Source organism: Sinocyclocheilus grahami, unplaced genomic scaffold (genome assembly GCF_001515645.1).
Source record: "Sinocyclocheilus grahami isolate Dianchi unplaced genomic scaffold, SAMN03320097.WGS_v1.1 scaffold10.1, whole genome shotgun sequence".
Taxonomy (NCBI): Eukaryota; Metazoa; Chordata; class Actinopteri; order Cypriniformes; family Cyprinidae; genus Sinocyclocheilus; species Sinocyclocheilus grahami.
In genome coordinates, this window is record NW_015505189.1 from 1550336 (window position 1) to 1566503 (window position 16168).

The 16168-nt window shown below is 36.0% G+C and overlaps 1 protein-coding gene across 1 annotated transcript in view; it reads right to left on the bottom strand.

Moving 5' to 3' along the window:
- LOC107594274 (ras-related protein R-Ras2-like) overlaps positions 1-15258 on the bottom strand; it is a 62288-nt gene extending 47030 nt beyond the window's left edge. The window contains exon 1 of the mRNA XM_016284265.1: positions 14309-15258. Coding sequence (XP_016139751.1) covers positions 14309-14410 — 102 coding nt within the window. The 5' untranslated portion in view covers positions 14411-15258. The remainder of the gene's footprint in view (positions 1-14308) is intronic.
- Between the last annotated feature and the right edge of the window lie 910 nt (positions 15259-16168).

A 16168-nucleotide genomic window follows, 5' to 3' on the forward strand; every position in this document is an offset into this window, starting at 1 on the left:
TCAGGGATCTTATCTATGCACAATCAGCTTGTAACACTCCAAAGAGAAAGGAAAACTTGAAATCGCATCATATGACCCCTTTGAGAATTAAAGAGTCCAATCCTCAAACACCATCATGTTATAACATATATCATTTAAAATATAATCAATATATATATATATATATATATATATATATATATATATATATATATATATATACATACATACATACATATACATACATACATACACATTAGTCAAAGGTTTCTACATGTTTTTGCAGCGTTGAGTAATGTATCACAGACTCATATCTCACGAATCCTTTCTTAAGCAAAGTGTAGACAGGATGTAAATTAGAGATTCATTGTGCAGCGTAGAGAGCTTCGTTGATTATAAATGTGAGATCGAGATGAACTAAGATGAGTGACAGCTTTTAATTATTTTAAAGGGAGTTTGTAAATGTGATACTGATTTAATACAACAGTTCAATAAACAAGAATTTAATATTAAGTGACTTGCATTGTCTGCCTATAACATCTGAATTTTATCTGATTTTGCTCTATTTCGTCGTCAAAAATAGTTTAAAACAAAGACACAGCAGAGCCGCTGCGCATCTCCATTCAAACACAGCGGTGTTTTGTTTATGAATGAGCTGCATTTTTAAATTAATCTAGTGAGTCAGTGATTCATGATTACCCATTCATAAATACAGTCGCTTGATTCATTCCTGAATGATTCAGCTGTTCGAATGAATCAATTGAATGAATGATTCAGTGATAAAAAATCAGTGACTTGCCGCCACCTACTGGTAGTTTTAGTTTAATTTTTAAAGTATCTTTTCAGTTACTTAAATCATTTAATATTTCTATATTTAAAACATTAATCTCATCATGAATTTATGGATTTAATTGGACTCATGCAACCTCAGCCACTTTTGTGTTCTTCTGTGCCACCTCTACAAATTAATTTTGTTAATACTGATTTCATTTGATTGGTAACTTATGTTTCTTATTCTACTTATACTTATTCTGTCGCTTTAATTAAAATTTTTTAAAAAGCTTATAAAATATAATTTTTAAAGAATTTGACAAAAGATGACACATTTTTAATAAAGTCAGAAAAATGCCATTACAAAAGGTAAAAACAAAATTCCACTGTTAATCACTTTAAGGAGTCAAATATCACCTTGTAATGGGAAGGCAAATTTTTGATAAAATTTTGGATTATTGATTAGAAGGTGCTCCTAAAAAGCCCTGCTGTCATAATTCATCAACTCGAGTTCATAAGCAATTGCTTGGCATAAATGTGCCCTATTCACTGATTGAGAATCACTTTGAAGTGCTGTTGCGCGAGCCTGCAAGTGCAGCTCCTATCTCTTTGAATGAGGAAACATCAAACTCTCTAAAGCTGTTCGACAAGCTTACAATTAAATTTCATATTTGAAATCACCAATGAAATCTGACAACAACTGTCTCATAAATGTCATTTCTTTTGCTCAAATAGTGTTAAAAAAAGTGTATTATTCAGGCTAGACCAGCCAGTGTGCATGCGCAGTCCTAAGCGCACGTCTCAGAACGCTGACTGTTTCTAAAGCAACCGGGACTTCTAACGGCAGCTGCAGTGACGCGATTACTTTACAGATTAGCGATTGCCTAGCTTTTACTCAGAAGGCGGGGCTTCCTTAGATAGAGCGGCCATATTGAGTGTTGCATTTTTCCCCATTCAAAACTATACGAGTGACACATCTTGGGTATTCTATAGTCTTTGCTGCAGAGCATGTGGGAATGTCAGTGGGAGTAAACAGTTCTCGCACACACAGAACAAGCAGATACGAAAGGTAATCGAGCACAGATGATTTCGTTATTTTGGGCGGATAAAAAAAGTATAAGAGGATAAAAATAATAAAAGCAAAAATGTTTCTCCAAATATACTTGGGCAGCCATTAATATACCTGGGCGGCCCACCCAAGTAAAGTCTATGTGTGGGAAACACTGCCAAACTTATGAACAGCATTGTGTGGGTTAACTTTATTCCTCATGATATGACCCCTTTAACACAGAGGACAGATCCGTGTTGGCGGGAAAATCACCTTTTTAACCTCTGTTGAGCTCAATTTAATCTATCATGCAACTCTGACAGTGATTCTTGACATGGGTCATTCAACATGTTGGGAAACAATAGCCCCTTTCACACATACAGACTACTGGTAAATTACCGTTAAGAGATCATGTGTGAGCAGGACCTTTTCAAAAATACCGGTAAATTCGTTCCGGCAATTTACCAGTATTAGAAGTTGTAACATTACCAGTAAAATATCAGTAATCTCATAGATATGTATTCGTAGATGCCTCATTAGCGGCTTGTTTCTATGGGCCGCTATACATAAGCCGTCTGTCATTCACCATAATAATTAATGAATATTTGAAGATGACACAATCCTTACATATCTATGGTTCCACCCCTCTCTCGGATTCTCAGCTGTGAAAGGTTATCCCGTTTCATCAGGAATTTAAATCCCGGCGGTTTTTACAACCATCGGCTGTGTAGGATTGTGGCTTCTTTGAATATTCATTAATTATTATGGTGAATGACGTCAAGTTGACCATTGAAAGATGGTGGACAACATGTCCACGTGCTTGGAGCTGTCGAATGAGGCATCTACACATACATATCTATGGGTAATCTGCTCTGTGTGAACTGTGAAGTAGGGCTGTCAAAATGGCTGAAAAACTAAATTCGAATTTTGTACTTAAATATTATCAAATTTCGAATTATATTCGAATTTAAAATGCATAATTTCAGTTAGGGTGAAGAAAAGCTTTTGGATTCTCTCCTGAGGCTATAAGAGGGCGCCCCGAGCAAAATATTACTAATGCACATTTCTTCAAAGCATAAGGTAACATGACTACCTGTGAAAAAAGTGAATCACACAGAGAACATTTTTCATTTTTCAAAACACAAGTTGCAGTGGAATGGGGAAAAAACCCCGCCATAAAGTCTCGAGATATGTTTTTTCAAATTTAACTTACATTAATTTTACATGGCTTTCTAAACATGTGGCTCTTTTGTGCGAGATGCGAGTGCAACTGTGATAGATGTCCCTCTAGAAAATGCGTGTGTACGGCTTGATTTCAGTTTTAAACAACATCTTCTCCGCATTGACTCCACATCGTTCTTTTTTCCCGCAATATCTGCAGCAGCGCCACATCTAGTGGTTTCAACTGGATAGGCTAACAAAAACATTAAAATGCAATAACACTTACATCGTCATCGCATCTCGTGCGCCACTGATAAGGCTGCCTCCTTAACGCACACCTAAAATTCGAATGCAACGTTTTTGCATTCTAATGTGGATTTTTATTTTAAATTCGACAAATATTCGAAATTCAAAATTTTTTTGACAGCCCTAGTGTGAACGCAGAATGAAGATTACCGGTATGAGCACGTACACGTTCAGAGCGCGCTGATGTAAGACGTCTACTCTGGGCTAATCCAAAGCCGTTGAAATTCAAAATTCAACAGTCTGGTCCAATCATAACATTCTGACGCAGATGATGCATTTACTCCGTGCTGTGTAGTTTGGTTTCAAGTCGTCTAATGCGATGTCTCTGGGCCAAAAGCAGCTGTATGAATGTGAACGTTTGACACAAAAATGAAAACATCAACAAAAACACTGACCGCGTATACCCCTCCATGTTTACAAACACAACACCGGGGAGCGCAGCCATTTAGAGGTCATTTCCCGTTAATGATGTCACAGAATTTAACGGTAATTTGAAACTGATGTGTGCATGGTGCTTTACCGGTAAAAAGACATGATGTCATTGCCTGTGTGAACAGCGCGTTTTTGTATTTACCAGTAATTTTACAGCAGTTTACTGGTATTACTGTGTTAAAGGGGCTAATGAAAAAAAGTACATGACATCAAATCTCCATCTTTAACTTAAAACCTGCAACGTCCTGTCAGGGTTTTAATCACAGACAGATGAAAGCACAATCTTAGACTAACATACAAATTATAGAGATACTAGTTAATCACTCTATAACACATTGCATCTCCCAGGCTTTTTGCTAATAACCTTCTATCCACTAAAAAATTTAATTGTACATAATAACTAAGGAATATTGTGAGAGTGCAAATTAAATGCAAAAAGCAGACATGCTATAAACAGGAGGAAGAACACTACAGATAAAACAATTGTTTTAAAAGAAGTGCCTTTCCTAGAGCACCATTTATAACCTTGTTTAAGCTAACAACACAGAACAGAACAGATTATCATACACTGTTAGCAATAAACAAAAGCAAGAATTAATAATAAACAAAGTACAGCAATCTTTGTCTGCTTAATCTAGAAGATCCTTCACAAAATCAAGGCCATGAGGGGTATCTTGCTACAATGTTTCTATAATCACCTGAGCAATGAGAGCAATTAATAGGCCAACAAACCACAAAATGTCCCTTCATTAGTGTTACACAGTGGACAAGAAATTACATAGGGAAAAGAGAAAGAACATGTCACCAAAATTACCAATTTCCATAATGCGCTAACTAAAACAGTGCTCACAAGACAAACAAAAACAGGCCCATTACAAACTGACAATCACTCTGAGCTAAATGACATATGCTTACAAACATTATTTAGCTCACTGGCTGGCTTTAGCTGACAGCTACTCTTGAGAGTATTACATCAGACAAGAGGAAATTAACATAGGTGGAGTTTGTGGGGTGCCAGGGGACAGAGCCAAAACGGTTTATCACTGTGTGATTAAATCCAATGAAATGCATGATTTATTATTTTTGTTGTGTGTAGCATGCTGTAGTCATGACTAAACTTACCTATGATTACATATCTTATAGGGCTGGGTAAAAAAATATCGATATCTCGATATTAATGGATTCTCATTTTTACGGAATGATATCGATTCTTAAATCCCAAGAATCAATTAGTCTAGCCTGTTTTCAGTTAATGGACGGAACATTGAAGGGTACTTCCCATCCAATAAATCGCAATAAGCATTGTGCTTTGGTACTTTTAATATGAAGCAAAGTCTCAGATTTCAAATTCTGTCCATTGTATTGCAGTATTTAAACAATAAATGCCGTTTGGCGCTGTTTAATTTGAAGTGACAGATCGCTGTAGCGCCTCGATCAACAGACGCGGCAGGGCGAGGCGCACGTGAACTAATCGTCTTCTCCACATTAATACCAGTTTCAGCACAAAATAAACATGACTAAACATCTGAAGGCAAGTTAACAGAAAGAGCACAACTTACAATCCGTATCCTGTCTCAAGTAATCGCTCAATCAGTGTTCCAGCCGTGCAAAGACGTCAATATAATGGCTTGTAAAGTATATAATGGCACGTAACGTCACATTTACCTCAGAAAAAACATATTCGACCATAAACTCATTAGTCAGATAGAAAAATAAACTGTAGAGAGGGGCATTTTGCTTAATATATGCACCATATAACATATTCATTATATTTTTTACTGTTCTTCAATGTTTAATTTATGTTTGAATAAATCCATCAAGTTATGACAGCCACCATTTAAATGTTTATATTTCAAAAAAACAAATTGAAGTAGAATTATTATGTAACTGTAACTTTATTATTGTAAAAACTTAATTAATTTTAACCTTCAATATTATAGTAATGTATACCAACTGACACTCATGTATATTTTACAGCATTAGTTGAGAGATTTTTTTCCCTTGAGAAAATTTGGCATGGAGGCCTACTGTACCTGATATATATCCAAAATAGGGATGTAACGGTCTGAAAATTTCTTATCACTGTTATAGTGACCAAAATTATCACGGTTATCAGTATTATCACGGTATTGATAAATGTGCTGGAGATGTTAAAAAAGTACCAACACATAAATCACTTGACCAAGTTTTATATTTAAAAGTCAACAAACAACAAATAAAATGACTTTTTGTTTGCATAATCACTAAAACAATAACATTACCAATGATGTTCGGATTTTAAATGACAACTTGACTGACAACAGTTTAATAGCATGTTGAAATATCTGATGTAAATGTTCAAATAAAGCTTTTAAAAAGTTTAATAAAAAGGTAAACCGCACATTTCAGCCTTTAAATAAAGAAAAGATATGTCAAAATTATAATTGATTCATAAATGATTATATGTATTTTATCTGCTCCATAAATAATTCTAGATAACTTATCTGAATTGTTTAAATGTGTAGAATCCACATAAGCTTGTTTTTCATCAACCGGTCAATTTACAGCAGGGCATGCAAATTCGGTCCGTTTTTTGGCCAGACAGAAACTGCACCCAGACTGAATGTAAATATAAGTCTCTGTAAATCCACTCGCTGACAGCAGGTGGCGCTTATGGAAAAACTGAATTAGAGCTGTTTCCGTAACCTCCGTGGACAAAGCAGTATTGCGATTAAGGCATGACATGGAGCGAAGATGAAAACAAAATGCCATCGAATCGTTTCTGAAGACAGTCAGAACCTTCAGAGGTACATTCATATTATTAATTAATTCATATATTCATTTGTATAATTCCCTTAGCACCCTTTTAAAACCTCCCAGCTTTTCCGCCCTGTTTTCACTCAAAACGAAACTACACTGCGTGCTGTGCACACGTGAGACTGTTACTTAAAACCGTGCTTTATGCTGGACAGTATTTTTTTATATAATACAGTTTTAATGATAATTAAAAGATGAAACGGTAATACTAACCGTGGGGAATTTTTATCATGATTTATCATCAAACCGGTAATCGGTACATCCCTAATCCAAAATAATCGATATTGAATCGAATCGGTAATCGAATCGAAAGCTTGTGAATGAGAATCGAATCGTGAAATTTGTGTCAAAACCCAGCCCTAATATCTTATAACAAAATAGTCATAGTGCAACTCCTGATTCCATTCCTTCTGCCCAATAATTTCCCATCGCTCTCTACTCTGTCTAGCAAAGAAACAAAAATCAAACCTTTCAATTAAACAAAACATCTTGCTGGACAAGTGTCTTTAACTAGGGCTTAGACTTAAAGGGGTCATAGGATGCCCATTTTCCACAAGTTGATATGATTCTTTAGGGCAGGGATGGGCAACTTTGATAGTGACGAGGGCCAGCATTTTTTCTCCTTTATACCAAGGGGCCAGATTACTAATCCACGTCCACACACTTTTTACACCGTCTTACTCGATTTCCTTTTTATTGAAGGAAATTAAAGTATAACTAATGTCATTTGTTTTTAAAGATTTTATTAAGTATAAAACTTGTGCAGTTATGCTAATTCAGAAGGAAAACTTTGTTGTCAGTGGACAGAAATATCACCCCGACAAGCCAATGTTAACATTTCAATTGCATTGTCTGTAAATTTGCAACAAACAAATATACAGAGGTCCTTTTTTTATTGGTATCCTACAGACCATTCTCAAAACAACCTAAAAGGACAGTTAAAAAGGGCTTAATTTAAAAAAAATTGTTATTCTAAATGGTACCATAAAATAACCTGGTATCTGCAGGACCTTTTTAAGATCTGCACTTCACATTTCAGCCTTTAAACAATTTTTTAAGAAAAGTCATGAGTCAAAAGTATCAATTATTATATTAATTTAAACAATTATTATCAATTAATTATTATATTAAATACCAAATATATCTTAGTGTCTTAATTGTTTAGATTTTTATAATGCATTAGCTTTTTGTCGATCCACTGGTTCACATTTAGAAATATGTAGCAAAATAGCAGATGGGCTTATTGAAAAAGCAAATTCATTCTCTGCCAGCAGGTGTCACTTTCAGAACTGCAGAAATATAGTGGTTTCCCCTGTAACTGCAGTACACAAAGCTGACATGCAGCACTCAAGTTTATTCAGTGAAATCGTAGCCTTTTAAGTTTAATCGTCATATTAATCCATATAGCAATTCTTGTCTTTCCGTCCCCAAAGACCTCTTATAATTTAGACTTTTGTACCATTAAAGAGTTTGCATGGCCTTAAATGTAAACAATTTAACTGAAGACGTTTAAAGGACCCGCGGAAACGGGTAATAAGAACATAGTCCAGTGCAAACATTTCTGTCATGCATTTGGCAAAAAGCTTTTGTTGACTATGAATTTTACCTTTGAAATTTGAGGCAAGTGCAACTCTGGCGTCCCCGTTGTTTGTTAGCAGTGGTGTGATGGTGATTTAAATAAAATACCGATTTCCAAACAATCCAAACATATGGGCATCCCCATGAACTAGGTAAAAAGATAATCGGTTTACCATCTTGACTTGAAAATACTGTTTTCATGATCAGCTTTTCATTTATTATTTGCTAATGTTAATGAATGTTTACATTAGTGCACGTCCTACACAGAAATTAATAGGGGAGTGGCTGGAAACTAGCGACCTCTCCTGGTTGGAGATAGTATTAACAGTCTAATATGATCCAGCGGGCCGTACTAAAAGATGCTGCGGACCGTATACCGCCAGTTGCCCATCCCTGGTTTAGATGCCTTTATTTTGAATTTAACCAAGATTACATCAAGCTCTGCTGACCCCGCCCCTCTATTCTGAGCCGCTCTCAGAGAGACTGTTTACTTTAGCTGCATTCGTTGTGAAACTTGCTAATAAGCACATTATTAGGAAAGGCGATTTGCAAAGATTTGTTAAAAAAACCTTACACTCACTTCTTCTGTAGGTGAAGCTGGATCACAAATTATTTGCGCAAACAGACGCATTTATGTAGATCGGGGAGCATTCCCTTCAGAAACAAATGTAATCCACTGTGAGTTCAGCGGCTCAGATGTACCTTTCAAAAGTTAGTTTTTTTTAAAGAAGTCTCTTGCTTATCAAGCCTGCATTTATTTGAGTGAACATATGGGGGAAAAAACAATCATATTCTGAAATATTATTACAATTTTAAATATTAACTTTCTATTTCAATATATTTTAAAATGTAATTTATTCCTGTGATGGCAAAGTTGAAGTTTCAGCATCCATTCCTCCAGTCTTCAGTGTCTGTGTTTGTGTCACAAGATACTTCAGAAATGAATTATTCTAATATGCTAATTTGGGGCTAAAGAAACATTTCTTTTTATTTTCAGTGTTGAATATTTTTTTGTGCTGCTTATTAATTTCGTGGAAACCGTGATCATTTTGTTCAGGTTTATTTAATGAATAGAAATGTCAAAAGAACAGCATTTATTTGAAATTGAAAACTTTTTTGTAACATTCTAAATATTTTTACTGTTATTTTTGATCAATTTATTGCATCCTTGATTAACAATATTAATTTCTTTCCAAAAAAAAAAAACTGACCCTAAACTTTTCAATGGTAGCGTAGTTATGTAAAAGTACTAGTAAAATGTGGAGGTCCTTCCCATTCAGATAGAGAAGGAGGATCTTCTTTTAAGCCACATGCTTGGGAAAACAGTACTGTTTTAATCAGTACAGTGTGTGTTTATCAGTACAGCAGTGTGAGAAATCAACAGGTGAGTCTGCAGGAAGAAAACAACATCTCTACTCTCACGTTACTTGCTTCACACAGCCTCCCACACACAGTCTTTCACACTTACTACTGTCAAACCCGTTGTGAAAATGCAGTGATTTGTTTAAAGGTAAAGTGTACATTTAAAACAATTATTTCCACAAACATGCAAGTCTTTATTTCACAGATAGTCTTCCCCTCAACTAGAGCTGTGGTTTGAGGTAAAATACGGGTGCAAAAAATGCAGTTACAAGGTGTGTGTAATTCAAACTATTTATATAACTCCCCACCAATCGGCATTAACAACAGTTTCTATTCAGTTTGCATACATGTACTGCTCTCCTTCCACTCTCTTCTGAATTCTTCCCTCGCACAAACGTGTTCTCTTCTTTAAAGCTCCAAGTGATGGGTTGCCAGATATTTTTAAAAATACAACCTGGTCTACAGTTACTGTGTTTTGGGTAAGCAAAAACAAGCCCCTTTAAATTGCTATATAATAAGCAGAAATGGCAAAACTGTATCAGAAAAACAAATATAAGAGAACTGATATTACCAATATCATACAAAAGTATAAGGCAGGAAACAATTTTTAAATAAAATAGTTAAATAGAAAATTTCAATAGAAAATATTTGATGCTCAGGAAATATTTATTATTATTTTCATCGTGTTGAAAACACTGCTTAACATTTTTTTGTGGAAACTGTGGTACATTTTTATTCTTTTATGAATAGAAAGTTCAAAATAACAGCATTTATTTAAAACAGAAATGTTTGGTAACAATGTTACTGTCACCAAATGATCAATTAAATGTGTCTTTGCTAAATAAAACTCGCCATATTTTAATCTATATATCTGATTACAGCTCCATACAGCATTTATCCAAAATGATTTTACATATTAGCAATCAAAATGGTCTACCATGCACCTCTAAAATTGTCAGAAGACTGTTGTTTCTGCTTTCTCTCAGCATAGTGTAGGCCTTGTTTGAAGCTAAAACATTCACATACGTAACCACTGAGTTCTGACCATGCTGCAATCATAAGAAAGTGGTGCTGCAGGGAGTCCGTTCTCCCAGAAATGAGAGAGCCAGCAATAAGAGCTAATATTAGCTAACATGTGATCATGCCTTCAACAGCGCCATGCTACACTTAGTGTACTCTGAGACCATCTGAAGCCATAAAAAGGTCAGTGAGGCCTGCAACAATTTCACTTTCACACCTTTGCTAATGAAGGAACAGCCGTTACTCACAAGAAGCTCAGCTGACGACACAAGGCAAAAAACAATGATTTTCTTGCAGCTTTAATAATCACATAAATTACATTAACTCTCCATTTTTTAAAGTTAAAAAATTTAAAATAAAGAAAATTTATCTTGATTAGTAGATATGTTAATTAACATTATTATTAATCATGAAATTATCATTTGTTTATTTAATTAATATCTATGACTCAAGGTTAAAATAGCCAAAAAATGAAAAATAAATGACAAAAATAATTTTGATTTTATTAACAAAAACGTAATCGGTTACTATATAATACCTAAGTTAAAAAATTTTAAATAAAGAAAATTAATCTTGATTAGTAGATATGTTAATTAACATTATTATTAATCATGAAATTATCATTTGTTTATTTAATTAATATCTATGACTCAAGGTTAAAATAGCCAAAAAATGAAAAATAAATGACAAAAATCATTTTGATTTTATTAACAAAAACGTAATCGGTTACTATATAATACCTGTATGAAACTACATGAAAGGCCATACTTACGCTACACAGCTTGGGTTGCATCACAATGACGTAAACTAATCCATTTTGGTCTGAATCACATGCCTGACTGATGCTGATCGTGGCTTATGTCATGACGCTAGTTTGAGATCAACCAGCCTGCTTTTGTAGTGAAGTCAACGTTGTGGCACCATGTGTAGCAGTCAAGCAAAGTAATGCATCACTGCAGTATCTTCAACCAAATTTTGACAGCAATCAATTATGTTTCTGGACAGTGTAACTAATGTAGAATGTCACACATGCACCTAACACACTGTCGCAGAGCGGTGCGAGTCAGGAGGCAGCACATACTTTCCCATACACATCCAGGGGGTCTTTAGAGACCAAACAGGAGTGGAGGGACTTCCTCTTTCAGATGCCGGATTCTGGCTTCTCCATGGTCATTAACCCAACATGACTCAGATGAAACCTCCCTGAGTAACACGCATCTGAATGGGAAAGCCTGGAGTCAGAAAACAGCTGGGCTGTGCTTTCTCACTGGCAAAGACTTCTAGAAACACTCCAACAGGAAGGCTCTTCCATGGTTTTCTTTGGACTACTCTGGTTTTCACACATTTAGCACCAGTGAAAATCAACACTTTCATCCTACATCCCTATTAAACCGTTTCAGCATAATACACACACTTAAAAACAGCTGATTTGATTTCCTTTCTCTGCATGCTAAAGTGTGTTTGGTTCATGCATAATTGTAGTCTGATTTTCATTACTATCTGAAGGTGTTTTATTCAGCCCATTTGCTAGTAACAGATCATGATGTCAACAAATGTAGATTATTAAGCTCAAATGCGGCACTGTCAGCAGCAGTTAAGCATTAATAAAAATCACAAGGGTAGAAGGTGATCGAGCATTTTAATGCACTTTAATTCCTCTCTTGCTCATGCTTGCAAAAATATGGACAAAGAAAGCTATATTTCAGCAAGTTTATGATTAAACTGGTTTATGGGGAGGAGCCTGTGGCTGAAAGACAGCAATCTGGCATGAATGTAAGGAAGATACAGCACTACTATGATAAAGAAAAGCAATTAAAGAGAAAATGTCTGTTCTGATATAGATCTGCTGCTTTAAGCAGATCAGACTGATTCAGTAGAAACATCAGTTGTATATCGCTGCTCTTAAATCCAACAAATACACTTTTAATATCTTCACACTATAAATGAATTACTGTAAACCTTGTTACACACTCACCCTAACATTCATCATTGGTTTTCTTCGGCAAGAAAAAAAAGTTAGGCTTGAATGTGTACACCTAAAAGATAAGAAACTCTGCTTTCCTATTAAACGTTCATCACAAAAACAAATCAGCTTCCTCAGGCATGTAACTACATTTTCTTGAATTACACCCAAAATATCTCATCAACATGTTGCCGGTCACGCCAAGTTATTTAGCACACCCTACCCTGTAATCTGCTGCAATGTAGCTGCTTGGCTAGAAGTTTATTAGGACAAACTATGAGAGATGAAACAACTTTACGAGAGACTGATTTAGACTGTGTCTCAAACCCTAGTCAGCTGTCTACCTACAGTAGACACCATTTTGCGGCATCATAGGTACATAATTCCCCTAAAATAAAATTATTTTTTGTTTTCTTGTATTATTGTAACAACAGATTCTTGAGTACTGGGACAAAACAAATTACAAAACTAAATAAGATTAAAGTTAATGCATCACAATTATTTTTAAATGTATACTTCTTCAGTTTTCTTACAGAATACATGTTTTTTTTTCTTGCATAACATATGCAAGAGTGTCAAATACAAAATGATATCTATCATAAACATTGACAAATTTAGCATTCACTTCACTGAATGAATGAACTTAGACAACAAGATGGGTTCAGATTTATATTCAGCTCCAACTATTGAGCTGTTAGCACAGCCAGACAGAAAATCTTAGTGTTGTTTACAGCTTATGATATTTTCAAAACAATCATATCTTGCATATCACATTAAATGCAGTAGCCATTTTGTTTTTTTTATGTTGCTAACTACTAACATGGCTTACTTAAACTTTGGGTAAAATCCTAAACAATTTCTTTATTATTTTATCAGTGGAGTTAATATATTGTAATTGAACAAAGAAAACTTAAGCATAATAAATTATATATATATTAAAAACACAACCTTTATATGTTTATTTTCTTTAAGTTTAAATGATTTCTATCGGTACATGAAGTACTGATTAATGGTCTGAGAACAAGTGGTTTTAGGGTAGCGAGTAATAACGTAATATCATAGATAAAAATACATTTAAAACCAAAACAAATGATACATCTGTGTTATGAACATTCTATTTACCATTTCTGGTTAATTGTGACGTGCAAATGTTGCCATTTTGAAAACTAAGCAGGTAAAGTTGTGATACATGTTTTGTCCCATGTCTCAAGAATGAGTGTAACAATAACTGCAGTTTTCACTACAATAACCTGGTATTAACCACCCATTTCATCAACAATTAAAATGACATAATGATTCTGAAAACTTCTTACACTAGAAATGTCATTTTCATTAACACAGATTTGGCAGAAGAAACAATAGCTAGCAGAAACACGGTACATTTCTAAGAGACTAGTCAACTATTCAAAAGAAAAGGGGGGAAAATTGTGTCAATATTGTTTTACATACTGTTGCATAACTGTTATGCAGCCTTTAAATATATTTCTACTCACTATATTGCCTTTGAAACTCCAAACAAACAGTTCAAGTATTACAATCGCGTGCTATGTTTATTAATGTTGTGTATCTCGGTCTAATATGCAACAGTTTACGAAAGTGTTTCTCATGCATATGAACTACATACAGCACTTTCGCTACAGAGTTTTAACTCTCACTGCATGCATGAACTCCTACATTTCTCCAGATATGTTTATTTTTACGTTTAGGCAGTCATTTTCTTGAATACAGGCGGAGAGTTAAAGTGACGCAGGCCTCGCTCGGATTCCTGAACCCCCTTTTCCGCTTATGGGGTCCCCATTTCTGTGAGCAAGATCCACCCCTATCTCCTAAACACCCTCACATCTTTTTAAAGGGACGAAAAGCACACAACATTCCGCCATCTATCCGCTTACCTGGATAAACTGAATGGTTAATGCTGATTTTCCGACGCCACCACCTCCGACGACCACCAGGCGATATTTCTCCTGCACTGAGCCGTCCTTCCAGCCAGCCATCGGGGACACACTGCTGCTCTCGCTCCGCTGTCTAAACACACGCACACCGAGCCACTTTACTCTGTGACAGGCCTTCAGATGGAGAAATGCAGAGGAAAAAATGCGATGCGGCGTTTAGGCGATGTGTGAACTCAGTGGTAATCCGTACGAGAGGACAAAAGTGCGACCACAGTCTGTGGGAAATGCATTCACTGCTGCCTCAAGTCCACACGCCCTCGTCTAAATCGCTACCAGGCACTGACTGGACTGCCTGTGCTCAGTGTGCTGCAAGATGAGGGGAAGATAGGGCTAATCAGTTCAACCAGTTCACGCAGCAGACGCTAGGGGGCGTCCACTGCTCTTCCCGCCGGTATGCGTTGGTGTGGAACTCATTGTGTGAGTGTATTATTGATCTCAATTACTAAATATCCAAAATTGTGTAGTAAAAGTGTAAGTACGCCACTGAGAAGCCCATCCCTGCTGAAAAAACTCAGCTAAAATCAGCCTAAGCTGATTGGGTTTAGCTGGTCTCCCAGCCTGACTAAGCTGATTTTAGCTGGCTGGCCAACTTGTCTCCCAGCCTGACCAGCTAAAGAAATGGCCAAAGCCCCTCTAAAACCAGCCTGCTGACCAGCTATGACCAGGCTGGACAACCAGCTAAAACCCGCCAACCAGCTTAGGTTTTTGCAGGAATGTTGTCCCCCTCAGTGTCTATGGTGGTCCGGGGCTATCTTATGGTCATTCACTGTTTAATGTCAAACTGAAAAGTACCCAAAAACCCCTCTGAAACGAGCCAAGGCTTGGAGACAAGTTAAGACCAGCAAACCATCTTAGGCTGGTTTGCTAAATGAAAATGTACACTTGAATCCTCTCAATTAGTTCTCAACCAGGGCACTGGGGCTTAGCACAATTCCAGTGGTCTGCAATATGGCTTAAAATGATTTAAAATAAGGCAAAATATGCTTTAAAGTCAAGCCAATCTTTTTGGATCTGACAGCATCCCAAATGTTATGGTGTTGCTACAGTGAAAAGTGCCTGGTCCTCACAATGAAGTTTAGTGGCAGTAAAGTTCTGATGTGTAAGTGCTGAACATGTGAGGGAGTTGTTCTTTATTATCAGGAATTCACACAAAACTGAGTGATGTAATGCAAAAACTTGAAACAGATGATGCCACCCCCTCCACATTCTATATACATTCTCTTGAGTACCTGTGGGGATTCTGTAGAGACGAGATGCGCAACACTCCCCATTAAAGACTGCGGGGCTGCATTAATCAAAAGCATCGTGAGATAAGTTGATTGTAGAGACCATTGGTGGCAATGGATCTGTAGTAGGTCTATTCTGTATATTATCCATTGTAATGTTGAAAATGAATGATCTCACCGTATGTTTACTCTTTTTTTACTGTATGGGTTATTTGTTTCTTGATCACTTTATTTGTCAAATATAATTTTAGATTGTGGGAAACTTATTCAAATGATTTTATCTGTCTATGGAAATCTGAAGTGGACAACCAACAACACAGCACCTGTTTATGTGATAACTATAACAATTAAGGCCCTTTTCCACCCACTTGAATGTGCAGGGTTTATAATGGAGCTGTTTATTTCCACAGCTGCAGAAGAGTGACCCGGACACTTACTGAGGCTCAGTCTATCTTAACACAATGACCCATCCTAATAAACCCCCAAAGTCCTCTACATGTCATGACTTGGTAGTATGACCTCTGGAGGTCTTCACAAAGAGGGCCTGTGAATCAACAGAGGAATGATTTTTACA